Raw genomic sequence first — 26,406 nt, forward strand, 5'->3', positions numbered from 1 at the left:
CTGTTCCTGAAAAAAGAACCAGATGTTCCCAACTGGTCTTATGCCTAAACACCAAGGAACCCAAATCTATGACATATTGGTTTCATCACATGGCAGCAGAAAGTCATGTCACAGCTAAAAAGTTTGGAAAAAACATTAGGCGACATAATGCAGAAGGTGGGCTGACCTGTGAGATATGCATTTCTGCCTTAGCCATGGCTAGTATATGTGCAGAGGGAATTGAGGAAAATGCCTTGTCAAATAAACTTTGTATAAATCCTCTTCCTGAGTTGTTCCAATATGGTAATCCCTCCTTCAAGTACCCTGGGCTCAAGGAATTCACTGGAAACTGCTGTTCTTTGAGAGAGAAATACAGTTGACTTAACTTGATATGTTGGTCACCCATCCTCCGTGAACCCGGGGAAGTGGGCTGTGCTCTTCTCTTAAAAAATGAAAAATAAAAAACCATTCTGCAGAAGGTCATGAGTTGGGAAAAGTAAAATCATCTGTGGGTAGGCCTCGGGGGAAATATAAATTACTCATAAAAAGCTACGGAGCAAGTTTTGATTAGTTAAGTAATCTGGTACATAGAATTTATTAGAGCTTGAAGGTTTCCTGTGGGACTCCCCTAATAGTATACAAATAGAGTAAAATATCAAAGAAATGCATTTTCTGACAGACACAGAAAGCTACATTAATCCTGGCCTGCTTAACACACAACAGAAGGAGGGATAAATCCTGTCCATTAATTCCAGCACAGTGGTCCAGTATTCATGTTTTTACACATTTGTGTTTCTGACAAATTTCTTGGTAACTTAATCAAGGCTTCCAACACTCTCAAGCTGTTCCCAAGGAGGATGTAGAGAAAAGAGGAATATTGCTTCCCTAATAGACTCAAAGATATCAAGCCATTCTGCAAACAGTGCAAATATAAAATAATAAAGGCCTGTTTTCTCTCAACTTGAAGCCCTTTTTCTTAAACTTGTCCACAAGGGGAAATTCACCAGCATTTTTCTGTTGGTATAGATGTACCACTAGCTTTACCAGTATAGCAATCCTTCTTTTCTGTGGAAATAATACTCTCCAAACCCCCCAAAAATAAGGAAAAAAGTCTTTCTCATTATGGAAAAAAAGTGTTCATATGGTAACCATTTGTGGTAATGGTTACACAGCAGGACCAGTACTCCTATCAGGTTTTCACAATGCTATTTTATTTCTGTATTTTCCTTCTGCCGGAGCATTTACTGTCTCCTCTTGCCTCTGTAGGGAGACTGAATGCTAAGAAAGAGCTGCTACAGTGTGATGCCTGACAGAGGAGATGCTAATAACCATTTGACTTCCAAAGCTCACCATAGCCTTGTTAGCACAATTGGAAAATAGCCCTGTCTCTCAGGAAAGCCACAGGTTTTCCAGTGAAGCAGAACCTACTTCTCTTCCACATGCTAAGATCCCAAAGTGATTGTATCACTAAGCTGATGCTTTAACCACTGTGGAGGCTATCCTGGCAGAACAGGCAGATAGATAGGCACCCATACATCATCTGCTTACATAAATAATTTGTTCTTTAGAGAATGGAGGAGAGGAAATGGGGAGATAAAACCAGCAATGTGTTCTTTGCCATTGTTTTAAAATTCTTAAAAATCTTCTTTTGCAGGTATTCAGGAGGGGACTCAATGTACCAAATGTAAAAATAACTGGGCACTGAAGTTTTCCATCATCTTATTATATATTTTATGTGCCCTGTTAACAATCACAGTAGCCATTCTGGGATACAAAGGTATGTATGCATCAGGCCCAACATTTCACTTTCAGCCAGGCATCCAAGAGCATTTACATATATCAGATAGACAGGCAGTTTATCACATTTCACCTTAAATATCGATACCTTGGCAATGTTGGCTTTTTGTACACACATAACAAACTGCAACCTTAGATTTTCACTTCCAAACAATTATGAAGTTTTGAAACTTGATTAGACATTTGAAAGAAAGAAAAAAGTTAGAACAAAATGATCATTCTTCCACACAAAGTACTAACTGGAAGACTTAAAGCTCTGTAACATGTGCTATACCTTGATTTCATTGAGGTTTTTTACATATATTGCGCCTTTCCAGAATAAATATCCTTCTTAATGGGAGAGCCAGGAATAGTCTTACTAATACAATATTTATCACAGGAACAAAGTGTAGGATCAATATCACTTTGAAATATCTGGAAGAAAGATTGAACCAGGAGGTGCCATTGTTTTGAGTTATCTACAATTATTTTGATGAACAAAGATGCTTAGATGCTTTTGAAAGTAATTGCAAAGATTCTGGTAGTTGGGCAACCCAGTAATGGAGAAAATTTCATTTGTGCAAGTCATTGGTAGGGCACATTGGAAAGCACGACTTAAAATTCCCATATGTCCTCAGCACTAATTAACTGTAGCTACTTAGGCATTCTTATGAATGTTTTGATGTAAATGTCTGCATGTTGTGCAGTCACATCTGTAAGTTAAATAAATAAGACATGAGTTTCTGGTAAGAAAAAGAAAGTGAGTAACATCTTTGTGAGTATTATAACAGGACATCACAGCATGTTGCAGAGAAAACCAAGCTAGCTTTAAACTAGCTGCTTGAGTATGGCCCTGAGAGTAGCTTCAAAACCCCTCCAAGAAGCTGGGTAAATTCTTGTGATTAGCATGCAATGTGCCCTGTGCCACCAACAGCTGCACTTGTAGAAGAGCTGACATCACCTCTGTCCTTTGCCAGTGAAAGAAAATGAAATAGTAGAAATAGAAAGGGATAAATACTTATTTAGGAGGATTTGGTACAGTTTTGAGTGGGAATAAAATTAAAACTGATTGGTTTAAATGGAAGATTTAGCCAGGGAGATGACAGAATGTGAAGGACAGATAGACACACGTAGGTATTCCTTTTTCATGATCAAGCAGACAGAACGTGGCAAATTAAAATCAAATGTAAAGAAATGCAGTACATATATAATTGGTCATACATTCTCCTGAAGAATGTGTAACTGGTCTCTGGAAGTCAGATTCTGAGGAAAAAAAAAACTTTCCAGGATTCAAAACCTTGTTCTTGATCTATAAAGATAAGATAATTTGGTTATATGGACTAGGGGAAGACAAACTTAGGCCTTTTCCAGGTACAAATCTGCAGAGATCTGCTTACAGCAGATGAGGATGGAATCCTTCCAGGCTATAACCCAGCCACTAAACGCCTGGGATTTAGCAGAATTTTCCTCAAGAGAGTTTTATACAAGGCTGTCAGTTCTGGGGCTCATCAAAAGACTCAGACCTCACTTGGCATCAGAAACAGCCTATCAAGTTGGAGGAACCATTGCTCTGTATCTTGCTTTGACAAGTGTTTTTTTGTGCAATAGTAATAAGAAAACTGTCCAAAAGATCTCTTTGGGAGAGGGAGTTTCTCTTCCTCATTTCAATCCACAATTTTCAAGCTTCTTTCTCCATGGGGGCCTCTAGCACTGTCTTTTCCCCAGGCTTTGCTCTCATCTTGAGGCCCCATCTTTGCTACACTAATTTCTAAACCTCCCTCTTGTACTGAGTAGTCATTGACACCTGACCAGGGACTAGTCTTTCTGTCATAGCAGTATCAGGGCAAGGACAAAAGAATTTTCTCTCCCACAAAAAAAATGGGAAAAAGATTATAGGAAGGTCGATAATGCACATCTTGCTCACAGACCTTAAGACATCTTGGTGACCACTGCTCCACCACTCACCTACTTGGTGACTGCTCCATCTGAATGCCAAGGGAAAGAAGCATATGCTGGAGAAAAGTCCTGTTTAGTCCAAGGTATCCTTTCTGTAATGCCAAGCAGCAAATGGTCATACGTCAGGCATTAATTTCGCCCTTTGTAACTGCAGCTTAAGAGCTTCATCTCCACAGTGCCTAAGCACTAATTTGCAGGGAAAACATGAGTTAGACAAAACCCCAGCTGACAGTACATATTCAAAGGAATTATTGAAATATTTTTGATCGTTGGGAAGGAATTAGGCCTTAAAGGAAGAACAAAACTCAAAATAAAATTTTATAGAGCTCTTGAACTCTCCTCTCTGCATTAGAGTTTTGCTTGTCTGTCTTATTGCAATATTACACTGAAAGAAGGAATTCTGCTGGCATCAGGGATTCTTTCAGTCTCTTAGCTAAGTTTCTATTAAATTTGCCTCCCACACTTATGTTTATAAAGCCCAAAACTACTTTTAAAACTTTCATTTCCTACGTGGTATTTAGATAACCTTTGTGATTTAAAATGTTAAAACTACTAATCAGTGGATTAAATATGGCAGGCAAAAAAATAACTCAATGGGAGGTGAAATCAACACAGAACAAACCTCCAAACTGGTGGTAAAAATTACATAGTCGTTGGAGAAACCTGAAACCAAAACATGAATTAAACATCAAGGTCATGAAGGAATAAAAAGCTGAGTTTACTATTAGTTTGCTTTGAGAAGACATATTAAATTATTGTTAAAAGCATTAATAAAGCAATCTGTAGTTTTTTACTCATACTTTCTTAAATTAAATGCAAAATACAAAGTTACAATTTTTCTGGCACCAGCCAGTGTCGGATTAGCCTATTGAAGGTGAATGATCTTCCTGTGACTCACTCCAGTGAGGGAAGCTAGCATGCTCTCAGCTTGAATTTCTGGTAGTTCTCATTCTTTGGTCAGTCCTTGTTTTGAAGTTTCTTGACTAATGCCCTGCGTGACTTTCATCTACTTCTACGAGTTTGCCTGCCATTACCTAGGGCCCACACATCCTGGTGAGATGGCACATTTTGTCCCTACTTCCAAAACAGTGGCTCAGATGCAGGAGGTCCTCAATGTTCTGGTCAGCAACTACTTGAAATTTTGGCTTTGGAGGGTCTTTACCACATTTTCCAGTGACCTTGTCAGAAAGTGAGATGACAATGTAGAGAGATCTGACCAAGCTTAAGTCTCTAAGCTTAAGGCATAGATAGACTTTGCATTTTTGAGAGCAGCAGACTGTTGGGAGCAGCAGAGTGGCCTTCATAAGGGATATTATGGCTGGTCTGCCTGTTTTGCCTTTGCCTTTTTCTGGAGAAGATGGGAGATGGCTGTTCGAACCCAGGGCACTCCCCAGAGGTTTACTTCCACTCCTGAGAGTGCTCCACATGCTCACCTACCACCGAAGGCTCCATCCAGCGATGGTGGTGGGAGCTACTGCCAAGGAAGCAAAGGCATTCCCATTAATAGGACATCCATTCATATGACCCCTTTTCACAGCAAGAGCAACAAAACCTACTTTGGCCGTGGTGTTCTACTCGTTCTCCCCAGAGTTCATCCTTTCCACTTGCAGGCCAGTAGCAAGAAAGTACATAAGCTACAACTTGCTTGGGTAAGGAGTTTGGGCAGGAGATCAAGTCCCCCAGGCCCACAATTTGTTTGACCGTGGAGGCTAAGGTTCTGCCCCTGTGTAAAGCAAATATATGCATTGGTTTGTCTATGGGATGACAAAATTCAGCTTAGCCTGCATCACTGGCAATCCTTGAGCTAACCCTACAGTTCGCATTTGCAGAGACCTCCACTGTTTCTGCTGCTGGAGCTGGGTGGTTTGAACTTGGTTCTGGCCTCTCTCCTCTACACTTCACGACAGGGGAAACAATTAAAATAAAGGAAATGGTTTGCCTGATATAGCTAATTCTCCACTTCGCATCAGTTAATCTGGGTAAGTCATCATCAGTTTAGTGTCAAATAGACAAAAATCAATACCTTGTGTGTTTGAAAGTGGCCTTGTCTTTCCAGACTCTCTCAACCAGCATCGTCCAGCTAAGTGTCATGTCAGCCCACCCAATCCAGGGGTGCTGTCTTGCACCCAGTTACATGCTAGAATTAAGAGCTATTACTTTCTGTAGGTGGCATGCTGCTGGAGACTGAAAGACCTTTTAACAGTGCTCATTAGTGATCTTTCAGACACAGTTCAGGCACAGTCTTCCCCACATATCATGGCCAATTGTCAATAATACCAGTAAGGCTTCTGATTAAATTCCTGCTTCAACAAATTTTTGGGGTGTTCCACACAAAGAATGTCCATAGCTACAGACCAGCTCAGTCTTTAGAGTGGGGTGTTTTTTTACTTTCAGCAATGAAAATACCATACGCTGTTGTATCTTGAATTCCATCAGATCTCATTGAACTGCCAGTACAAGCTACTACATATTGATAGGATTTCTACTATTTTCATTTGCTTTGGACTCTTCAGGGGAATATTTTAACCCGAGTTTCCAGTGTTAGATTTCATTCAACCATGAAAACATTCTTGTTGTTATAGGACAGTGTAAAATCTCAGTTTTACAAACTTCAGATCTGAAGTACAAACTGGCATTCATTTGTACAGCAAAAGGAAGAAAGTACATTTTCCTTTCATTATTGATAACATATATCAATTTGCCAACTCCAAGTGTATTGCATAACTGGAGAAACCAGGTGAATATTACACTAAATCTGAATTAACAAGACCCATCGGTGATGTGACATTGCTAGTCAAGGCACAGGTCCAGCAGAAACACTTGGAGTAGGCCTGCTTTTCAAATCCAGATGCTGTCCTCTTTAAGTGCCCAGAGTGAACCATGTCCTTCACACTGACTATCCACAAGCAAAGCGGAACACAACAGACTGAACAAGGAGCTGGCTAGAGCTAGCCAGAAGGAAGAACCAAGTATGCTCCCTACACTCACTGCATGTGACGCATAGGTGTAAACATGCATCAGTAGAGTGTCAGAAGTAACTGAAGGACTTTTGCTGATCTGGGCTCCAGCCTGGAAGACAGTTTGGCAGGACAAACAGAGTATCAGCTCTGAGTTCATTTAGGAAAAATGGCATACAGCATTTTGACAAGTAACTTTAATGGGCAGAAGAACAGTGAAAAATTAGTGCTGTATTGGGGGGAAGAATGCTTTCTAAAGCAGAAGGTATTGAGCAATGATCCCCCTGAAAAAATAAAGCCATTATTGTAGCCTGGATCTGGTGCTTAGCAAGCAATCTGCCATCATCTCTAATACAGAAAGCCACACTCTGATTCGTATCTTTGCACACACAGTAGAGTCTCTGTTTTCCTGGCTTGTAAGCAGTATAGAAAGGAGCAGACAGCTAATTCGCTAAAGGGTGTCTAGTCTCTCTGAAAACCTTGAGACTTTTTCTCTGTTGTAACTCCATTCACCTGAGTGCAGTTGCACCAGAGATAATCTTGGTGTGCTTTTTCTCCTGTTGGTTTTGGGGAAGCAATAAAAGCCTGCTGTGTAACTGCGGTACCCAGAGTCAGAAAAACAAGGGGAAAAGTTAATAAAAAAGCAGCACTTGGTGGACTACACTTTAAAGGTCTGGGATTCTTGTGGTTGATCATGAACAGCAAAAGATCCCCTAAATTTCCACTTCTAGTAAAAAACCAAATCTTTACATATCAACAACTTCTGTGAAGCTATTTCCTAGCTGCAGATTATCTCCCACACAGAAAGAGTTAGCAGTACCCCCTACACCACACAGGTTTACAGAATTGGCTTCACTATCTCAAGAGATGGGAAGAACCTTATTTCTTCTGTTTGAAAGAGGGAGCTGGCACGATAACTTGTGTAGCCTCTCCCAGGGTTGGTTCAGATCAATTCCGTTCCCAGTGTAGCAAAAGGGCTAAATAATCTTGTGATGAGAAGAAATTTCTGCCCCTGGTTGCTGCTTGAATGCAAAAGCCTATTAGACAAGATTTGGTGTGGAAGCTGAAGGCTGCCTCTAAGCTTGCAAGCATTTCACATTTTTGCCACTGGAAGCCACCCCAGGCTCTTTATTTGTTGGTCTGCTTTTTCCATTGCCATATCGATTCCATCAAATAATCAGATTGTCTTAGTGACAAGAAAATGACTCAGACATTACAGAATAAAGAGCACATCAGCCATAAATATGCACTTGCTGAATGACCATCCTTTCAATCTTAATGAGGCAGAATGGTTTCAAGACCATTTTGAGTGATCTGTACCATTATCAAGATGTTTAAAAGTTGATCCCCAATATATTTAGTAATTGCATCTTCAAACTGCTATCTCAGTCCAAAGTTTGCTATCCAGGTGGCAATTTTTAATGATTAAAAGGCACAGGAAAAAAAAGAAATGTACTTTTTAGGGAGAAATGGTGCATAGCAAAATAAAAGGAAGTCTTCTCTCATGTGTCTGACCCTTTAGCAATCAGTCTTCCTTTGCCACACAGCACTGCGCTTGGAGCATGAAAATACTGTTAAAAGAAAAGGACTTGGTTCATGAGGAAAACCCTCAAAAAGGGATTTCCTCATTCAGAAGAGAGATTGCTGATGAACAAAGAAATGTTTGGGGACTGTTGGCAGACTGAAGAACTGGAAGAATGCTGGGTCCCACCAGCAGATAGGAGCTCATCCTTCCAACATTTTACAGAGCAACAACAGAGTGTAGTGGCAAGCAAGGCAATTTTAAAGTGGTTGCTTTTTTTGTTTGATAGTAGTGGTTGTTTTTATGGTTTGCTTTATTGTTTACTAGACTTTTTTCATAATTTCACTTTTCTTCTTTTCATAAAATACTGTTCTTTTTCCCTAGTTGTAGAAAAGATGGACAATGTGACAGGTGGCCTGGAAACGTCCCACAGAAGATATACAGAAAAGCTCACCGAGGTAGAGAGTGATCTGAAGAAATTAGGTAATCTACACAAGCAAAACCCCTTTGTATTATGGCTTTGGGGTATTCTCCTGGCAGATAGTGGCAGGAAATTTGTCTGAAAAAATTTCTGGCTATGACAAGATACAGCACGTCTATTCCAATTTCGCAAGTACTTGGGAAACACTTAAAAATAGTTAAGATCAGCTCTACTTAAGACAGCATTTTAAGCATACTTCAATATTTATAGTTCCCACTGAAGTCACTCTGAAATAATTTATACTAAAATAAACAGATACTTGAAGGTTGTCCTCAGGAGAGAGTCTTCTCTGAGGTAGAGATGTAAAACATAGCAGAAGCTGTTCCACAGCACAAGAGATTCTACATAAAATGAAAATCTGTCACCTGGTCATCTTGATGCTGTTTTAGCAATTAAGATTCAAAACTGAAGGCCATTTTAAGGAGTGCACAAATAATCAGTTGTTCAAAACTCTTACATCTGAGGCAAGTTGATTACTTCCATAAAATGTTTCTTAATCATCTCAGGGAATATAGGACACAAGGTTGTTATGAGTTCATGTCTCCCAAGTGCTATCACAGTTCTCAGTTTGCAGTAAGATGAAAAAAGATCATGGATAAGGATTCTACTCACTAAGTGTACATTTCCACCTTTCTTCCTTGTCTGGGAAGGAAGCAGAGCTGTTATCAATTTATATATACATAGACTTATAGTTTATTTAATTCGTTTTTATATGAATACTAATATACACATACATGCATGCACTTGTTGAAATAAATTTTGTTTAGATTCATAAACCATATATTGAGACACATATTTCTAAGAAAAATTAATTGCTTGCAGCTTGATCATAAATTTTTACAACTTTTTCCCCTCAAAAAATAGCTGGATTCTGAAGTATTTCCACACTGCATTTAGTTCAAAGACATGGGGTAATTCAGTGGCGTGTATTTTTACTTATGCATGTACAGAAATAATTGTTACACTTTAAAGCACATGCAACCTTTTGGGTTATATTTGGGTTATTATACTATGCTGATTAAATTTTCACAACTTGGAGCACCTTTGATTCATTCACACCCACACATTTTTACATGCTGCTGGATGGATGGCCAGTGAGATGCTCAGGACCATCAGTTCCCATTTAAATGGACTTGACATAAAGGAAGTTAAAAAACTTATGGGGCAATGTGTGTGGGAGGCATAAAGGTAAGAGAACTGCTGTAGGGCCAGTAGGATAACAGCATGCGCTAAATGAAAGACAGGCCTTCGGGGATTAGCTGTATGTGGACCTGGCAGTTGTCAGAGTTGTGTGAGGAACACAATATAATTTGAGCTATAATCGAGAGGTAAACATAGAGTCAGAGCTGAGAAGATCCTGGAGTGAGACAAGTGGCAGGGAGAGGAACCGTGCTTGGGAAGATGTCCATCCACAAAAGACTCCGTAAACACTTCAGACTGAAGTCTCACAAGCCAGCATTTGATGTTTGCCATCACGAGTCACTGAAACACACCAGAAGAAAGCTTCATACACAGCTGTATTCACTGTAGTTTATGAAAACCATCCTGCTCTCTCTTGGAGTCATCTGAAATGATGGACTTCAGACTGCATAGTTCATAAATATAGCTACACTTAATGAGGACAAAAATATATGGACTGCATGTAGGAGAGGGAAGTGACTGAGGTCAAGAAAGGGAACTTTCCCTGAAAGTGAGTGTTGACTGCTTATTTCCTTGGGTTTTATGTCCTGGCTGATAAGCTGTGGAGCCTCAAAAGCTTAATCATACACAGACAAGCTTCCAGAAGTATTTTGTAGGGCAGTGTAAGCAGGAGCAGAGATGTTCCTCAAAGATTAAAGGTTTTGCCTTCCTCAAACTCAGAACATAAGGAAACAATAACAGCAAAATAAATGTCATTAAAAGCAATAGTAAAATATTAGAGAGAAAAACAGGAATACATCATATCCTGTCATATCTGGAGTAGCCTGCTGGCAAAGCTTTTGTCTGTAACCTAGATTGTTTTAAAATAGGTATTAGAACTTTTTTAAAACTAAACCCAAGATTTTAAAAAATGGAACTATATGTACTAAATCACAATGAAGATACTCCACCTGCCAGGAAAAGGAGGAAGAAAATATCAGCAGCTAAAATTTACTTCTAAGCTTTCAGTGAAATCCAGTTGTAACTTCAAAACATATTGATATCTCTTTAATATTTGAAATTCTGTTTATCATTCAGTTTTCATTCAGAATACAGCACTACTTGACTGAGTATACTTATAACTTTCTAATGGTAGTTTTTCCCATATATAATGACAGAATCACCATTTTGTTCTCCTCAGCAAGACACAAGGTCTTCATTGATTATTCTTTGATTTTTTCTCTGTCTAGTGGCAGACCTTTGCTTAGTGGTTTCTCTTTTCTGGAAAAGATAGCACAGAAGTTCTATTGAAAGAATATTTTGACAACCTGACTATACTTAAAATACACTATGCTTTTTTATAGTGTGTTTTAAAAAACTTATCCTAAAGCCTTTCAATTTTTTTCCTGTACAATAGATGACCAAGCTGGACAAAAAGCCATGAATACTAACACTGAACTGTCTAGCTTCAGATCTGACATTCTGGTTCTTCGTCAGCAGCTTCATGACATTGCAGAGAAAACTACCAGAAACAAAGATACACTGGAGAAGCTGCAGGAGTCTGGAAATGTATTAAATGATAGACAGAGCCAAATGAGAAGTGCCTTAGATAGTAACTCTTTCATGATCATCAGTGTCAATAAGACTCTTCAGGCATATACCGGCTATATCAACAATCTTCAACAAGACACAAGTAATATCCAAACAAACTTGCAAAACCAAGTGCATTCTCATAATGTGGTCGTCATGAACCTGAACAACTTAAACCTGACACAAATACAGCAAAGAAATCTTATCAGTGTCCTGCAGAAGTCAATGGAAGATACAAGCTTGGCTATTCTAAGAATCAAGAATGACTTTCAAAATCTGCAGCAGGTTGTCCTTCAAGCCCGGAAGGACACTGACTGGCTTAAGGAGAAAGTACAAAATTTACAGACTTTGGCCGCCAACAACTCAGCATTGGCAAAAGCTAACAATGATACACTTGAAGACATGAACAATCAGCTCAGCTCCTTCAGTGGGCAAATGGAGAACATCACCACAATTGCCCAAGCCAACGAACAAAATCTAAAGGATCTCCAGGAACAGCATAAAGAATATGAAAACAGAACTTCTGACAAATTCAATCAGCTAGAAGAGAGGTTCCAGGTCTTCGAAACTGATATAGTCAATATCATTAGCAACATCAGCTACACTGCTCATCACCTACGGACACTGACTAGCAATCTCAATGAGGTCAGGACAACTTGTACAGACTCCTTAAGTAAACATTCAGATGAGCTGATTTTTATGAACAGCACACTAGCCAATATTCGCTTAGACTCTGCATCTCTCAAGATGCAACAGGATTTGATGAGGTCAAGGTTAGATGTTGAAGTTGCCAATTTGTCGGTAATCATGGAAGAAATGAAGCTGGTAGATTCCAAACATGGCCAACTCATCAAGAACTTCACTATCCTACAAGGTATGCAGCTTCCCTAATGATGCCTATAATCGTCTATGCTAAATTCCTGCTTGCATTAATACTTTAGTTCTGTGGAAGTTAGTGCATGCTGGTACAGAGTCCTGGGGTTTTCCATTATCTAATCCTAAACTTTGGAAATGTAAAAGTAGCTGGGATTTTCCTTACTAATTATCCTGTGCATTCCTTACATAGCTAGAATGGGGATGTTACGAAAGAAGGTTCTGACTTAGCAAAGTTTTATTCTGTCTGACTGACTGGATCAGCTTTTGATTTAGTTTCTAAAATAAGCTAGTGAAGGTGTGGAACCTCAAGAAACCAATCCCTGCTAAGGAGGAAATGGCTAAGAAATATACGTTGGACTATTCCCAGAAAGGTCCACCCTTACTGAAAAACAAGTTGCTATTTCACTTTAAGCCAGTTGTTAGACTGCCAGAAAACATCCTACTTCACTTAGTTTTTAATCCTGGGATATTTTATTTTCTCCAGAAATAAATAGCATCAAGTTTAGGAGGTTTCTTCCAGCCAAATATTATCCCAAATGAAAAGAACATTCATATTTCCAACCTGATGTGAACCAGTCAGGCCTAAAACTCTAATCACAAATATAAATCCATTGCTCCAAATAAACTAAGGCTGAATTAGAGCCAAGATTACATGTCAGTAACCTTAACCTTCCTCATTTCAACCAGGCCTAAATGACTCCATCTTAGGAATTTATCTCTGGAAGAGTGGAAATGATGTAGATTGACGGGGGGGGGGGGGATTTACAAGGCATTTGCTCATCCATGATGAGAATCCAAAATTATTTTGTTTATTGCTGTCACAATATTGCCATTTCTTATCATGGGTATTGTTCTCTTTCTTGTTAATAGCCAGCTAGTTAGCAACTACTACTTCCAGTCTTTCCCACAGTTGGCCTATTGCTCACTATCCATCGTTTTGTCTCTTTTTGACAACCCATTATTGACAGAGCAGCAAACAGGGTCATTGCAGGAGAAAGAATCCAGTAGTTTAAGAGCAGAGAGATGGGGATGGAAGGAAAAGGGAGCGTAGCAGAGTGAAGGAACGGGAGCATCAACACACAGGACCACGTGCATCGACAGCACGGAATGTGTCTTGCAGGGACTGGCACCTCGGCTGGTCACCTGGGGCATGGTGTCACTGTCCAGTTCACAGGATGAGGTGCACCAGATTATTTTCTTCTGTATCCTGTATTTCATGGAGGTTAAGGAAAGAGCAATGGTATGTAGCACCTGAGAAGCAGACGTACTTTTACAAGCACTGCTAGAAGTAGCTGCTAGCCCATTTTTCACAGTGCTGAATATCCAGTGTTGCTGGCCTGAGATAAGTTAAACAAGGACCTCATGTGGGCTTTTTGTTTTGTTTTCTGTCCATATCCCCACTTCACATGCTTACATTGTTTCAGGCCCTCCTGGTCCAAGGGGACCTAAAGGTGACAGAGGCCCTCCAGGTCCTCTTGGCCCCGCTGGCCTAAAAGGACAAAAAGGAGAGAAAGGAGAGCCTGGACCACCAGGACCTGCAGGTGAGAGGGGACCACCTGGGCCAACTGGGCCACCAGGAGAAAAAGGAGGGAAAGGTTCAAGAGGATCGCCTGGCTCCAAAGGTCAGAGAGGTTCTCCTGGCAAGACAGGTCTGCCTGGACCAAGCGGAGACCCGGGGCCACCAGGTCCACAAGGCAAAGATGGTCCACCTGGGCCACAAGGCCCACCAGGATTTCAAGGCCTGCAAGGAACTGTGGGAGAGCCAGGGGTACCAGGACCTCGAGGACTTCCTGGGCTACCTGGAGTCCCTGGGCTGCCTGGTCCAAAGGGTCCACCTGGCCCACCAGGCCCGCCAGGTCCAGGGGTGCCGATGGCACTACAAAGTGAACCGACATCAGTGCCCGAGGCTAATGGTAAGCTATCAACATACCGCATACATCTTTGAATGAGATACAAATATATGTAGTGGAGGGTGCTCACCACTTAGTTACTGGTTCACATAACCTCTGCTACCTTAGACTAAATGTCTGGGATTTATCACAAAGAGCTCTGTTAAGTGAAGCCATACCTGTTGGTCTTCCTTCTGATGACCTGAAACTGATTGAAGTTAATTTTTACAGCTAAAGAAAAGGCAGCAGTAGTATGAGTAATAAATAATCCCCTTGATCACACGGTTTAGCCTTGATTTCACAGAGTCAGTATCCTAATAAGTAAATTCCTTAACTGTATGTAAGTGCTTTAGGTGGCAACATGCTGTAGATGGGTATGGGATCCTCCACTTAACTGGCCCTGTGCAGAAATTTACCTGGCCTGTTGAGTTAACAGTAACTGGCTTAACACAAAAAATTCACATCACAGGTTGTTCTCCTCACTGGAAGAACTATACAGAAAAGTGCTACTACTTTTCAATTGAAAGAGAAATTTTTGAAGAGGCAAAGTTATTCTGTGAAGAGAAGGCATCACGCTTGGTTATCATAAACAACAAAGAGGAGCAGGTAATTACCTTCTCTTTCTGTTTTTCAAGGAGAGAATTTGAGGTTATTTAACATGTGGAAGCCACAAGGCAAGTGCGAAGCTAAGAGCATCATGAATTCATGTAATAAGTAGACACAGTGATTGACTCCAGTTAGCATTTTGTCCACCCTCTGCCTGCTCAGCAGCTTCTCCATGTGCAGAAGGGCAGTGTGAGCAGAGCTGGTGCTGACCCTGAGGGTGGTGGGCATAGAGCAGCCAGAAAGGCTGGCGAGAATTGTAGGAGTTTTGAACCTTTAAAGATGGAGTCCATTATGCCTTGCATATTATCCAAAATGTATTTTTTGCAGTGGTGAATATAAATTAATTTTAAATTTTCTGATTTAATACATGCAGCCTAAGACTACTGTGATCCCCAGAATATTTTTAATCTAACTATAAATCTAGTTATACTTTTACTACTGTTCAACACAATTATTTGGTGGCTAGATAGCAGTGGGGATGTCAAGATACAACTGCTTCTTCTTTAGGGTTTTTTTCAATTTGTATCTATAAGATGTTGGCTGTGACTTTATGTCAACCTAATTTTCATGCCTAGCTCTCTCTACTTCACATGCAAACACTGCGATGGATTCTAGTGTGGGCAAGGAGTCGCAAGGCCAACTCCTGAAACATATCTTCAGCTTAGAAAAATTTCTTTGACCCTTCCTATTCTGATAACAAAGATGCTCATGAAACCAGAGTATCTTACTGGCTCCGAAGATGGTTGTGTTTGTTTGTTATAGACTTAGACTTTTCTTCCACAGCAATGGATAAAAAGGCAGATTTTGGGGAAAGGCAGCTTCTGGATTGGACTAACAGATTCAGAGAAGGAAAATGAATGGAGATGGCTGGATGGATCCTTACCAGTTTACACGTACGTAAATAAAAAACAATGGTGTTTATTTTCTGCAGATGCTACCACTCTTGCTGACACTTCTAAAAGCAGCATCTAGAAATTATCCAATGGATCCAGAGGGTTGTAGGTGCCAATGAAATAATTTGTTACTGAGGGTGCTGTTGAACTGTTTTTTTCTCTCTCTTCTCCATGCACAAGGCTTTCTTTCCTTGCCAGGAAGAAAACTGAATGTTGAATGAAAGAATCACATAACTACACAGGGCAGTGTTTCTTGCCAAAACATTTCCTCCTGACTTTTATTATAAAGTTGAGATGGAAAGCACAGACAGTTTTGCTGTCTTGGTTTGAATTTTCCATATTTGCATTACAACTGGCTATAAATAGAGTGCTCGTTCCGATAAAAAATGACCAGCCTTTAGATAAAGCCCAAACCCAAGTGGAAAGCGTTAAATGTAAGGAAAATGTATGAAATGAGGGTGTCTACGCTTTGGCCAGCTGAGAACTGAATTGGCAGCTCTCCAGGAATCCTAGAGCTACACCTAATTTGTCCTAAATGGAACAGATGTCAACCACCCAAATTTTTAATACTGAGCAGTGGACTAAAGAGTTTATAGAGCTGAACATGCTGTGCTCCAGGAAAACAGGCTACAGTCAGTCAGATGTTACGAAATGATTAGCTGTGATCTCATTGGTGTTCATTTTGATGAGAAACATGGAAAAAGTCAGATGCATTTCAAATGAGCCGTAATATTTTTCCCTTTTTCTCCCTCCCTGTTTTCATCTTTCTTTCTCTTTATGGCAGCACTGAGACTGATTCCCACTTCAGCTGCTGCTTTCAATAGATTTCCACTACACTGTGATTTTAGGTGCCCTGTTGTAACCTCAGAGCAATCAGTTACTGATTTTCAAAATATTTCATCACTTCAGGAAAGCTGTGTGTCCTCCCAGGTGCCTGGTCAGACTCTCTGTGTCAGGCAGCATGTTTTTTAGCCGGGCATGGACCGTATCAGCCAGCAATCACAAGCTCTCTTCAACAACCTGTTTCTTGAGGAAAATGGAGCTTTTAAGTCCTGAGGTTGGAAGCGTTTCTTACTTGTTAAACAAAAACAGGGTGAGGAAACACTTGCTGCAAGCTTTTTACATGCTGTGTTAAGTTTCACCATCGAAGCTAATGATCTCAAAAGATAAGTGTATATATGCTTTGTACATTCCTTATAAGTCCAAAAATTCACTTCCCATCCAAGCATGGGTCCATAAAACACATAAATCTTTTCTTTTCCTCCCAAAGGTCTGCCTCTGTGCAGTCAGAGCATGATGGCAGGGTGCTGCCATCTTGGAAGCACCTGTGAGCCTGCCAGCTCTTCTCAGTCCCATCTGCTGGCAGGAATGCAGTGCACAGGGTTTGCAGGCTTGGAGCAATGCACATGGAGCATGGAGCACTCCCACTGTATGTGCATGTATATTCAGAAACAAAAATAAAGTTCATTGGTCTAATTTTAGGTCTCTGAGTTTTGGCAGCCTGAGGCTGAATAGATTCCCTTCTCTGTAATACATCTGTTTTCCATTTTCAGCAAGAGTCATGTATTGTTTGTTTCAGTGTGTATTTCCTGTTCAGAACAGATCTCGTGATGTTTTTGTTAATTTCTTGCGGTGAAAAACTGTCATGTGTGCTGTGTTGTGCAATCATATCTTTTGCTTTTTTGTTGAAAGAAACTGGAAAATCGGGCAACCTGATAACTGGAGCCACGGGCATGAACCAGGGGAAGATTGCGCGGGGTTGATCTATGCTGGGCTCTGGAATGACTTCTACTGTGAAGATGTTAACAATTTCATTTGTGAAAAAGACATGGACAAAGGTAAGCAAGGTGCTTGGTTTGTTTATTTCACCCTACCCGTAGTCAATTTTCCACAGCTAGAGGGCAGAAAAAGATCCAGGGTAGATGTTATGGCAGTGTATTGTTGAGGAAGAGAGGGAATCACATGTGGAGCACTTCTACTCAGATCCAGCCCAACGTGCACTTTTGTAATACTCTGTGTGATGCAGATGCTGGATTTATTGCACTCGGAAAGAGCAGCCTCCAAGCTGGCTGTAGCCATGGCGTGCTCCTCATCTTGACCATCTCCTACATGCCTAAAATTTCAGGCATGATTTGGCATGTGCTGCAGACCCTAGCCACACTGGAAGCTGTTTTTATAGACTCAATGGCCACACAAGGGGGAAAGCTGGTCTCAGGATAGCTCAGGGACAAGCCTTCAAAAACCAAAAAGACTCTGTTTTGAGAGTTTGTGCAACACGAGGCACTTGGTGACTGCTAAGGGGGTCTTAAAATTCCCACTGCTGCCAGGAGATGTCCTATAGGGCTGAGAGGCTGGGTCCACAGGCCATGAGGAACTCATCTGTTGCAGTTGGAGTGAAGGACTCGAAAACTGCCAGTCTGACCCAGCGGTCACCCAGGTGTTTGCCACAGGGCATCTCTTTCTGGTTAAACAGGCATTTCTGCAATGGCAGAGGGTAGGTGGTTCTCATGGCTGCTTAGAGCCTGGCCCTATCATCACAGAGTTAGGTGGTATTTGTGTTCATGGTGGGGCTCTGCCTAAAACATTATCTCCTCCATACAACGTGTTTAAACATTGCTTTGCCAAGTGTGCCTGGGTGCTCCAGTTGCAAACCTGTAGGCTGAATTTCAGTGAAGGCAGATGGAAATGTCAGCTAGAGCCAAAATTACATCCCATCCACAGAAATGCACCCATAAAACAAAACAAAACAAAGTGCTGAACAAGCTTTGTGTATGTATAACTCTGGATGTCCAGAGCGAAGAACCATGTGTAAGTAACAATGTAATTTGCCCTCGTTTTCCTACATATGTTTGTTATTTTAGGAAAACTTCATAGTTTACAAATTTTTATCCTCCAGGACTTCCAGGGTCTGAATGAGTCCACTTAAATTTTTTGCATACTTTCATCTCTAAGTTTTCTTTTTGGAAATGCATTTAATCTTCACAGGCTTTTTACATGATTTTTTTTTTCTCTTTGTTTTTCTTTTTTCTCTCATACTGTAGGGCAAATATTTGGAGTGTAATAGGCTGTGACTTTACAGATACCTACATATTATGGAAATTTACTTAAAGACAAAGAAAATCCTGGGAGAGAGCAACATTGCCTACCAAAATTGGGGGGAAAAAAAAACCAAAACAAAAAACACAAAAGCAAGCACTGAAAACTGGTTTAAATGCATAAAGGAATTCAGCATCAACTCTTCTCCAGCATCCTGCAATTATTTGAGGCCTTTCAACCCACAGCATCAGGAAATACCGTTGGACTAATTCTGTTATCGATTTTCTTCCCAACCAGTAACCACATACATAAGCAACTTGTGTCTTCTGAGAAAAGACATTCTTTCAATCTGAGTAAGACTGTTGGTCACTCATATAGAAAAACATATAAAGCAACTGTGTAAACAGTATGTTTCATTTGCTAAAATCCCAAATGTAGGAAAATTATACAGATACACAAATATATAGATTTTATATAAATATATATATATAGTCCAACTCTTATCAATAATATGGAATATACTTTTAAGAGCTTTTAAACTTTGTATTTTTGTACAAAATATTTGCTTTTTACAATTGTTCTCTTTTTTACTGACTTTTTTTACAAATATAGTGCACAGGGGCCAAAGAGAACAATAAAGGTACTAATAATTCATTAAGGTTTGCTGTCAGGCCTAGCTCAGCTATAGAGAAATAATTTTCCAGTTAGAAATATTTGTACTTTCCCAGATGATTTGTTCTGGTTAAATAACTCTAAAGCAGATTTTAGATAGTGTTTTCCTTATTATATGCAGTCTAGTCTGTGTGTGTAACAAATTAAGTTGACTAAGGACTAGATACTGATTGTAGCTCTGATCACAGCCAGTGTTCCATTGGGGTACTATGCAAAGACCATGTTAATAAAAGTGTTTCCTTCCTTCCTGCCTGCCTACCCGCCTGCCTTCCTTCTTGCCTGCCTGCCTTTTCTGCCTTCTTTCCTGTCTGCCTGGCTTCCAGCCTGCCTACCTTCCTTCTTTCCATCCTGCCTGCTTTCCTGCCTTCCTGCCTGCCATCCTGCCTTCCTGCCTTCCTTCTACTCATGAGAAAATGGCACAGAAGTAAATCACCAACTTCTAAGAATGATTTTGAAATGTTTTCATTTCTTCTCCTTTCTTGTGAGGAATTCTACCCCAGTACGTGCTACCCATATTGCAAGTGAAGCCCAGATGGAGGATTTTATGAAAACAGAAACAAAGGAGCTGCACACACTGAAATATGTTTCTTTTTAAGACAGATTTCAAAATTTGGTAAGAAAAACATGCCATACTCAGAAAAGTCTAATCAACTTGCACTTTTCCAAAGTGCTTTGTAAATCGATCTCTCTGTTTTCTTGGACCTGCTTCTTCTTTCCCAAACAAACTAGAAAATAAAATATGCTGCAAAACAGAAAGCAGTGTGGCTAATGAGATGATATCATCACCCAGCCAGTTTCCTGCGAGGTCCCATGAGCCGTTGTCTAGGTAGCAGTGCTGCTTATCAAGAATTTAAAAAAATTAGCAACCATTTAAAGTTCATTAGCAGAAACCCTGGTTTTGGTTCCCAGTTCTTACACTCTTTGCACGGCCACACGCTATACCACGAAGGAAGTTGTTTTGGCTTCTTGGGAAGGAGAGTTGTTTTTCCATTGCCTCCTGACCTGACGTTTACCTTGGCTGAATGCAGATAAGTTTGTTGAAATACTCCAGCTCTGTTGGAAAGAGACAAGATTTTGTACTTCAGATTTTCAAATATTGCTTCTAAGACCAACCAATTAAAGACTGCTGCTTTCCTCCATCTCACACTCCCTCCAGTGTTCATTTGGGGGTGAGGGGGGGGATGTCTTTTTAATTTTAGCTATAATTTTCCTAAAGAAAATACACAAAGTGTTACATTTGGGAATCTGTCCTGTGGTACCTATTAGATACGAGACAGGAACAACATGAGAATTGCATACGTTTAATAAAAAGTGAAAGGTCTGTGTATTACAGCTGCAGAAACCCTGTGTCACCATCTTGGAGGCAGGGCTTTTCTTCAGACAGTCTGGATCTCCTGAGACTTTTCTTTGGGCTTTTTCATCAGGTTTTGAATACAAGATGATTCTGCCATACACCCTGTCATACACCCAACCTAGGAGTTGTGTGTAGATACACGCTGTAGGGTTTACATATATATTTACACAGTGTCTGTGGAGATAATGTTAAACTGCTATTTTTGGATAACATGGTACAAAACTATTACTTTGCATGCCCAGAAAGCCTCACAAACCCTGGTGAGCGGAGCTTTGCAGAGCCACACTGAATTGGAAGCACTGCTAGCTTTGTTTTAGCTTACTTAGGTGAAATAAGCCCATTCTGAGCATCTGCCACATTAAATCATGTTCTTCCTGCTTTTTACTGATGTGATAAGACTTCTATTGACAAAAGAAGTTAATGAGAAACCTCTGTGTAAGCCCCAGCTGTACTGTTTCCTTGCCCCAATTTCATCCTTCTCTTCCTTCAGCAATAGTAGTGGTGGTATATATCGAGATGAGATGAACCAAGAGTCACCTAGTATCCTCCAGTCCTTCTAAAGAGGTTTTCTGCGCAGTGGTGATCAACAGCTATAGTTGCACTTATGCATGCATAAGGTTACAGAAATGGCTGTTTATCAGTGATAGCTGCTTAGTTCGTTGAAAACTAGCACAGCAGCTATGCTAAACTATGGGCAGTTGGGTGGCCTTAGCATGGAAATAACCACTGAACTAGGACAGTTTAAGGATGCAACATGTTTATGAATTAAATACTTATTTCAAAGCAAATTTCAATGCTGGGTTGTAATTATCTATAATAATGCTTTAATTATCCACCTTTAACTGAGAAACGAAGCGTGCCTGGGCTCAAGCTCTCTGTTCACACATTTGAAGCAAAGAGTGTAGCTGTTAGGCAAAACGGGCTGGAGAGGGATGCTGCAGTTGCATGCCTGGCATGTTCATCCTTAAAATCTGGCCTGAGCAGCCAGGTGGGCTGAGACAGACCATCCTTCTTACCCAGTATTCCTGCAGGAGGGAAACGGAGGTATCAAATGGCAACAGAGATTGAAATCACTGGGAGAACCCGGGGAGTATTAACACAGCTCAGGAACCTGTCAGAAAGGAGAGATTGGCAGAGGTGCAAGCAGGACACCAGAAAGGGCCAAGAAATTGTCATGAAAGTCAGAGCTGCCACATGGGGTCTGGAAAACTTCCCCATTACATCTGCTTTCTGTACGGTTCGAGCAATAACACAGGTTGTATGGAAAGTTTTAAGTGATAGGAAATGATTTTGTCCCAGCTCGAGTTTTGGCTTTCCTTATTATGCACAAATACTGTAACTTGGCACACTGAGTACACATTTCCATCATCCTTTTTCTTGTTTTATATCAAACTAAATGCAAGTTCATATACCCTGGCAAGCACTACGACTGTTGCAAGAAGGGGAGGGGAAGGCAGAGAGGATGCAAAGTCCCTGTGATTTACGTCCAGTGCTGGATTTCTTAATGTCATTTCTGACTCGTTTCATTAATTTCTTTAGAAACACCTCCAGCTGATTAGAGCTTATAAATCTCAAACTCTCATCCCCTTTGATGTGTGTAAATAATACCTACAAATGTTCCAGTAAAGGAAGCACTAATAAGCAGAGACATGGAAGTGAATGTTGTTTACTGTGTACGTGCTTGTGTAACCAAGAGACATGTGGAGATGAGAAACCTGAAGACAGAAGCATTCATAGGTATTAAAAATCAAACTGATGAAAATTATTTCTATTAAAGCCTTCCTTCTCACTTACATCGTCCTAGTTCTAAGTGTGACTGTCGCTATTTTATACCTTCATTGCAGTTTTAGTGCATTGTTCTTGCAGCACCTAGGTGCTAGAAACTTGGTTTTAAAGATTTGTGCTGAATAAGACCTTTAAGGTTTTAAGAAGCAAGAATTCCCTCTTGCAGTTCACTGTCCTAGCAGAAGCATGCAAAGCACCTCAGATGGGCCTTTAAGTGAAGGACGTCTTGACTCGAGTAGAGCAGAATCAGTCCCTAGATGAGCCATTATTGCATCTAGCTTAAATTGGCTGTTTATAATGCCTAATTTGATCTTGCTATTTCTCTCTCTCTCAGATGGCTGACCTCCTCTTTTAATTTTCTGTTCCTGGCAAGTAGCTCCTCTGTTTTTAGCAAGTAGCAGGAACTGGTCTCTGATCACTGGCAAGGCGAGAGGCTGGTTGGAGGGCGGCTGCTGGCTGTCAGAGGAAACCGCTCCACAGCGAGTAGGAGAAAGGTGGCCAAGTTGATTCACGTGTGAGAAAACAAAACCACTTTTCCCCAGTGCAGCTTCCTTGGTTAAAAGCACAGCGGCTCATGCAGGTGTAGCATCCAAAGGGAACAAAATGTCTGCAGCCCCAGCCTGCAGACTTGCTTTGCCTTTCTTCCCCCCGCTTCTGTGGGTCTCTCTGTGTGCCCCAGAGGTGTTTGCTCCTCCATGAACACCCTGCTGCCCCCAGAGCAGGCTCTGTGCTGCCACGTGTGGGTGTCGGGACTTACACCAGTGAAGGACTGGCAGTGGGACAGCTGCCCATGCCTGGCACTCCCACCCACTGGGAGTAGTATCTATAGATGGGAAAGCATGGTGCCTTACGGACAAAACCCTTGTTCCCCAGAAACCAGGCCTTACTAAAACCAGAGCCTATTTGTTCATTCACTACCTCCACCTCACTTTTTCCATGCTGTTTAGTGAAAAGAAAAAAGAAAAAAAATTGGCTACAAAAATTTTGAAAGTTCTTATGTGTTTTCTTTCTTAGGGTGGAATACATTTGTTTTTTCTTTCCATCTGGCTCAGAGATGAAAAAAACATTCTATGATTTCTTTTTCAAAATAAACTCAGTGTAACACTCCAAATTCTATGTAGAGATTTTTTTTTTTTATACCAGAACAATAAAAGCAATCACTAGGCAAATAGTGCTCTTTTTAGAGATGATCTTGCATGCCCTGAGGATTTTCTTACCCAAAGGGCTTCCCAGAGGCATGTAAGTATTGCCAGCCCCATTTTGTGACTGGAGGAAAAAGGAGATTTTCAAGAATATGATTCATTTTGATGTCTCAGTTTTAGGGATTTTGTTTTCGTATGTTGGGGAGGTGATCTTTAGAGGTGACTTTTTCCAATGAAACCAATATTGGCACAGAGCAAATTAGTTTTCATACACCTCAGTGAAAGGAGTGGACTTTTCACCGCTAAATTAAACAGAATGGTGTCTCTCCCACATCACCATGCATATGGGAGGCAGCCATTTCTGCTGCTGTTTTGGAGAGCAGAGCTCAGTGTGATCACAACAGAGCAACATCAGCCCTGCAGAGAGCAATGTCTTGTGTAAGAATTAACGATTGACACTAAATTACCAAGAGACCCCTTGATCAGAGGGAAGAAGGTTAAAGGACTGCTGAGACTATTGACTCCTCTGCAGCCCAACTTCAGTAAATCTTCCAAAAAAACGTACCAAGTTCTACTTTAAAAATAATTAGGGGGCTTTTTGCCCCTTTAATCATTTTGGCTGCTCTTCGAAAACTTTATTAGAAACCTTCTTTTAATAACCAATGTGAATGCAATTATGTCCAGTTTGGACACATTTGTTCTCTTTCCAGTGCCATCCTTTAGCTAAAATAGCATCTCTCCTGGGACCGTCAAGCAATTGTAGTGGTCAGTGTGGAGCCATTCATCTTGAGACACAGTAAGGGATGGTTGGGAACAAACACACGCCTCTGACCAGCTGGGGAGTCCTGATGACAGAGCCTGGCTCTGGTCCCACCGTCCAGTCCCACAAGGGATTATCTGAGGACACGCTGGGCTTCTTGATGAATGGTGGAAGTTTCCATATTCTTTTCTTGTTAGTACTGCTAGAGGACAGGGAGTAACAAAACAGGTGTAGAGGATGGCTTCCTGCTGAATTAGAGTAGGTTACAAGTGCTTTATAAGGTAATGCCATGTTTTATAAGGCATTTGAAAAATTAGTCTGTAGGTCTGGGCTTAAGCACACTTATTCTGGTCTTACACTAGAGCAGAATCTAAGTGCAGGTCAGACTTAGGCCCTTGATCTTCAAGAGATTAAAATCTCTGATTCAGAGATTAGCATGTGACTTCTCCTTTTTCTGATCTATATGTCCTGCCAAAGCACAAATCCACGGCTCAGGCATCAGAGTGGTTCCAGGCTCTGAGAATTGCTTCCAAACTCCCTGCATTCTCAGTCATGCTCTTGCCAGCCTTGCCAGAGGTCCTGTTGGTAGAAGCTGAAATTCTGAAATGTGACTTTGGAAGAAGTTTGTTTGGGAATCCCTCTCATTCAGAATTCTGGGCATATTGCAAAGATGACATTTCCTTAATTCCAGCTCTACTACCCGCATTCATATAAAACAGATGATGAATTATTTTTCTGAATGGCAACAATGTATTTTTGTCCACTTTTTTTTAATGTCAAAATAAAAGCCTGGAAGTGGAAATCAGACAAAACATCCCTTGGCATTGCAGTATCCCACTGTAGCAGGCAAATAGTGTTCCTGGATTAATGCCCATGAGAACAGCATGAACTGATATTTGAACAGCAGACAGCTTAGTGCTATCTGCTTGTGGAAGCAAACTTAACTGCAGGTACAGCCTTGTCACTGGTCCATCTTCTGACAGGCAGGGGCAACCCTGCATGCCTGCAGTGTTTCAAAGAGACCGTGGGAGATAAGAGATGAAAAAAAGTAAAGAGAGAAGAGTTGAGAATGGAAAGGGAACAGAGAAAAACAGAAAGAGAAAGGGACAGATAGGGAAGAGAAGAGAGATAGATGGAGAAAGATTGAGGAGGAAAATGAACCCTGATGTTCTTATCGTGGTTTCTAGTAAGATCAACCACAGAGGAGCTCTCTTCTCAGAAACAGTATAACATGGCACTGTCATGGTTCTTATAATTCCCATTCTTGGTTGTGAAAAGAATACATCCTTGTCTTTCAAGAGAAGCATGTCATTCAGTTGGTGCCTGAAGTCATGTACTACTTTACCAGCACAAACAAAAATTCCTGGTGGCTCCAGGTCTCCAGGGAGCTGGGTTGGGGCTTTTGTTTTGGTGGTTGGTTGTTTTTTCCTACATGTCCTTTTCCTCCTACACAAGTTTTGAAACACTGAATATTTTCTAGTTTTCCAGCTGTATTAGAAGTACAGAGCTCGACTTTGGAAGAAAGATTAAAGCAAGAACATACAGCAGGTCTCCATGCAACAAAACAATGTCTGCAGTGGGAAATAGGTCCACAACGGTATTTGGACTCGTAACTCCTATTTCCATACTAAACTCTCATTGGTACCTGCATTTGAACAGGTGCACTTTATGAACAAACATGCATCTTTAATAATTGTAATAAACAGCAGCAGAAAGTACAGATGTTGAAAAAGGAATTATTGAAACAAAAGTGAGGTAGTTTGGTGTTAAAAAACAGAGACAATTGTAGAATTTGAACACCAGATACAGTTCAATTTCAAATACCCAAGTGCTTGAATTGGTTTTAGAGGTGGCATTTTTAAATGAGTGACCACTGGCTTTCCCCAATTTTTAACTTTAAGGGGCAAAACTTGGAGCCTCCAGGGGACTCTCAACAGTCACCAGCTGGTGATTTCAAGCAAAAAGCTAATTTCAAAGGCAGGTTGGATCTCTACATCCCATTTTATCCAGATT

General features: G+C 40.7%; 1 protein-coding gene across 1 annotated transcript; it reads left to right on the forward strand.

Moving 5' to 3' along the window:
* Positions 1–194: 194 nt before the first annotated feature.
* COLEC12 (collectin sub-family member 12) lies at positions 195–19,598 on the forward strand. The gene is made up of 9 exons (XM_010574405.1): positions 195–282; positions 1,634–1,756; positions 8,575–8,673; positions 11,208–12,254; positions 13,681–14,169; positions 14,615–14,751; positions 15,535–15,644; positions 17,337–17,482; positions 18,686–19,598. Exons 1-9 carry the CDS (start codon positions 195–197, stop codon positions 18,703–18,705), a joined length of 2,259 nt encoding a protein of 752 aa, XP_010572707.1. The 3' UTR covers positions 18,706–19,598.
* The last annotated feature ends 6,808 nt before the right edge of the window (positions 19,599–26,406 follow it).

This window comes from Haliaeetus leucocephalus, unplaced genomic scaffold, assembly GCF_000737465.1.
Source record: "Haliaeetus leucocephalus isolate CR32 unplaced genomic scaffold, Haliaeetus_leucocephalus-4.0 Scaffold428, whole genome shotgun sequence".
Classification (NCBI taxonomy): Eukaryota; Metazoa; Chordata; class Aves; order Accipitriformes; family Accipitridae; genus Haliaeetus; species Haliaeetus leucocephalus.

Excerpts from the sequence above, each read along its gene's own strand:
- COLEC12 (XM_010574405.1), top strand. The coding sequence starts at position 195 with ATGGCTAGTATATGTGCAGAGGGAATTGAGGAAAATGCCTTGTCAAAT. Across the intron at positions 283-1,633 it reads TCCTGAGTTGTTCCAATATG|GTATTCAGGAGGGGACTCAA; the intron begins GTAATCCCTCCT and ends CTTCTTTTGCAG. Across the intron at positions 1,757-8,574 it reads AGCCATTCTGGGATACAAAG|TTGTAGAAAAGATGGACAAT; the intron begins GTATGTATGCAT and ends CTTTTTCCCTAG.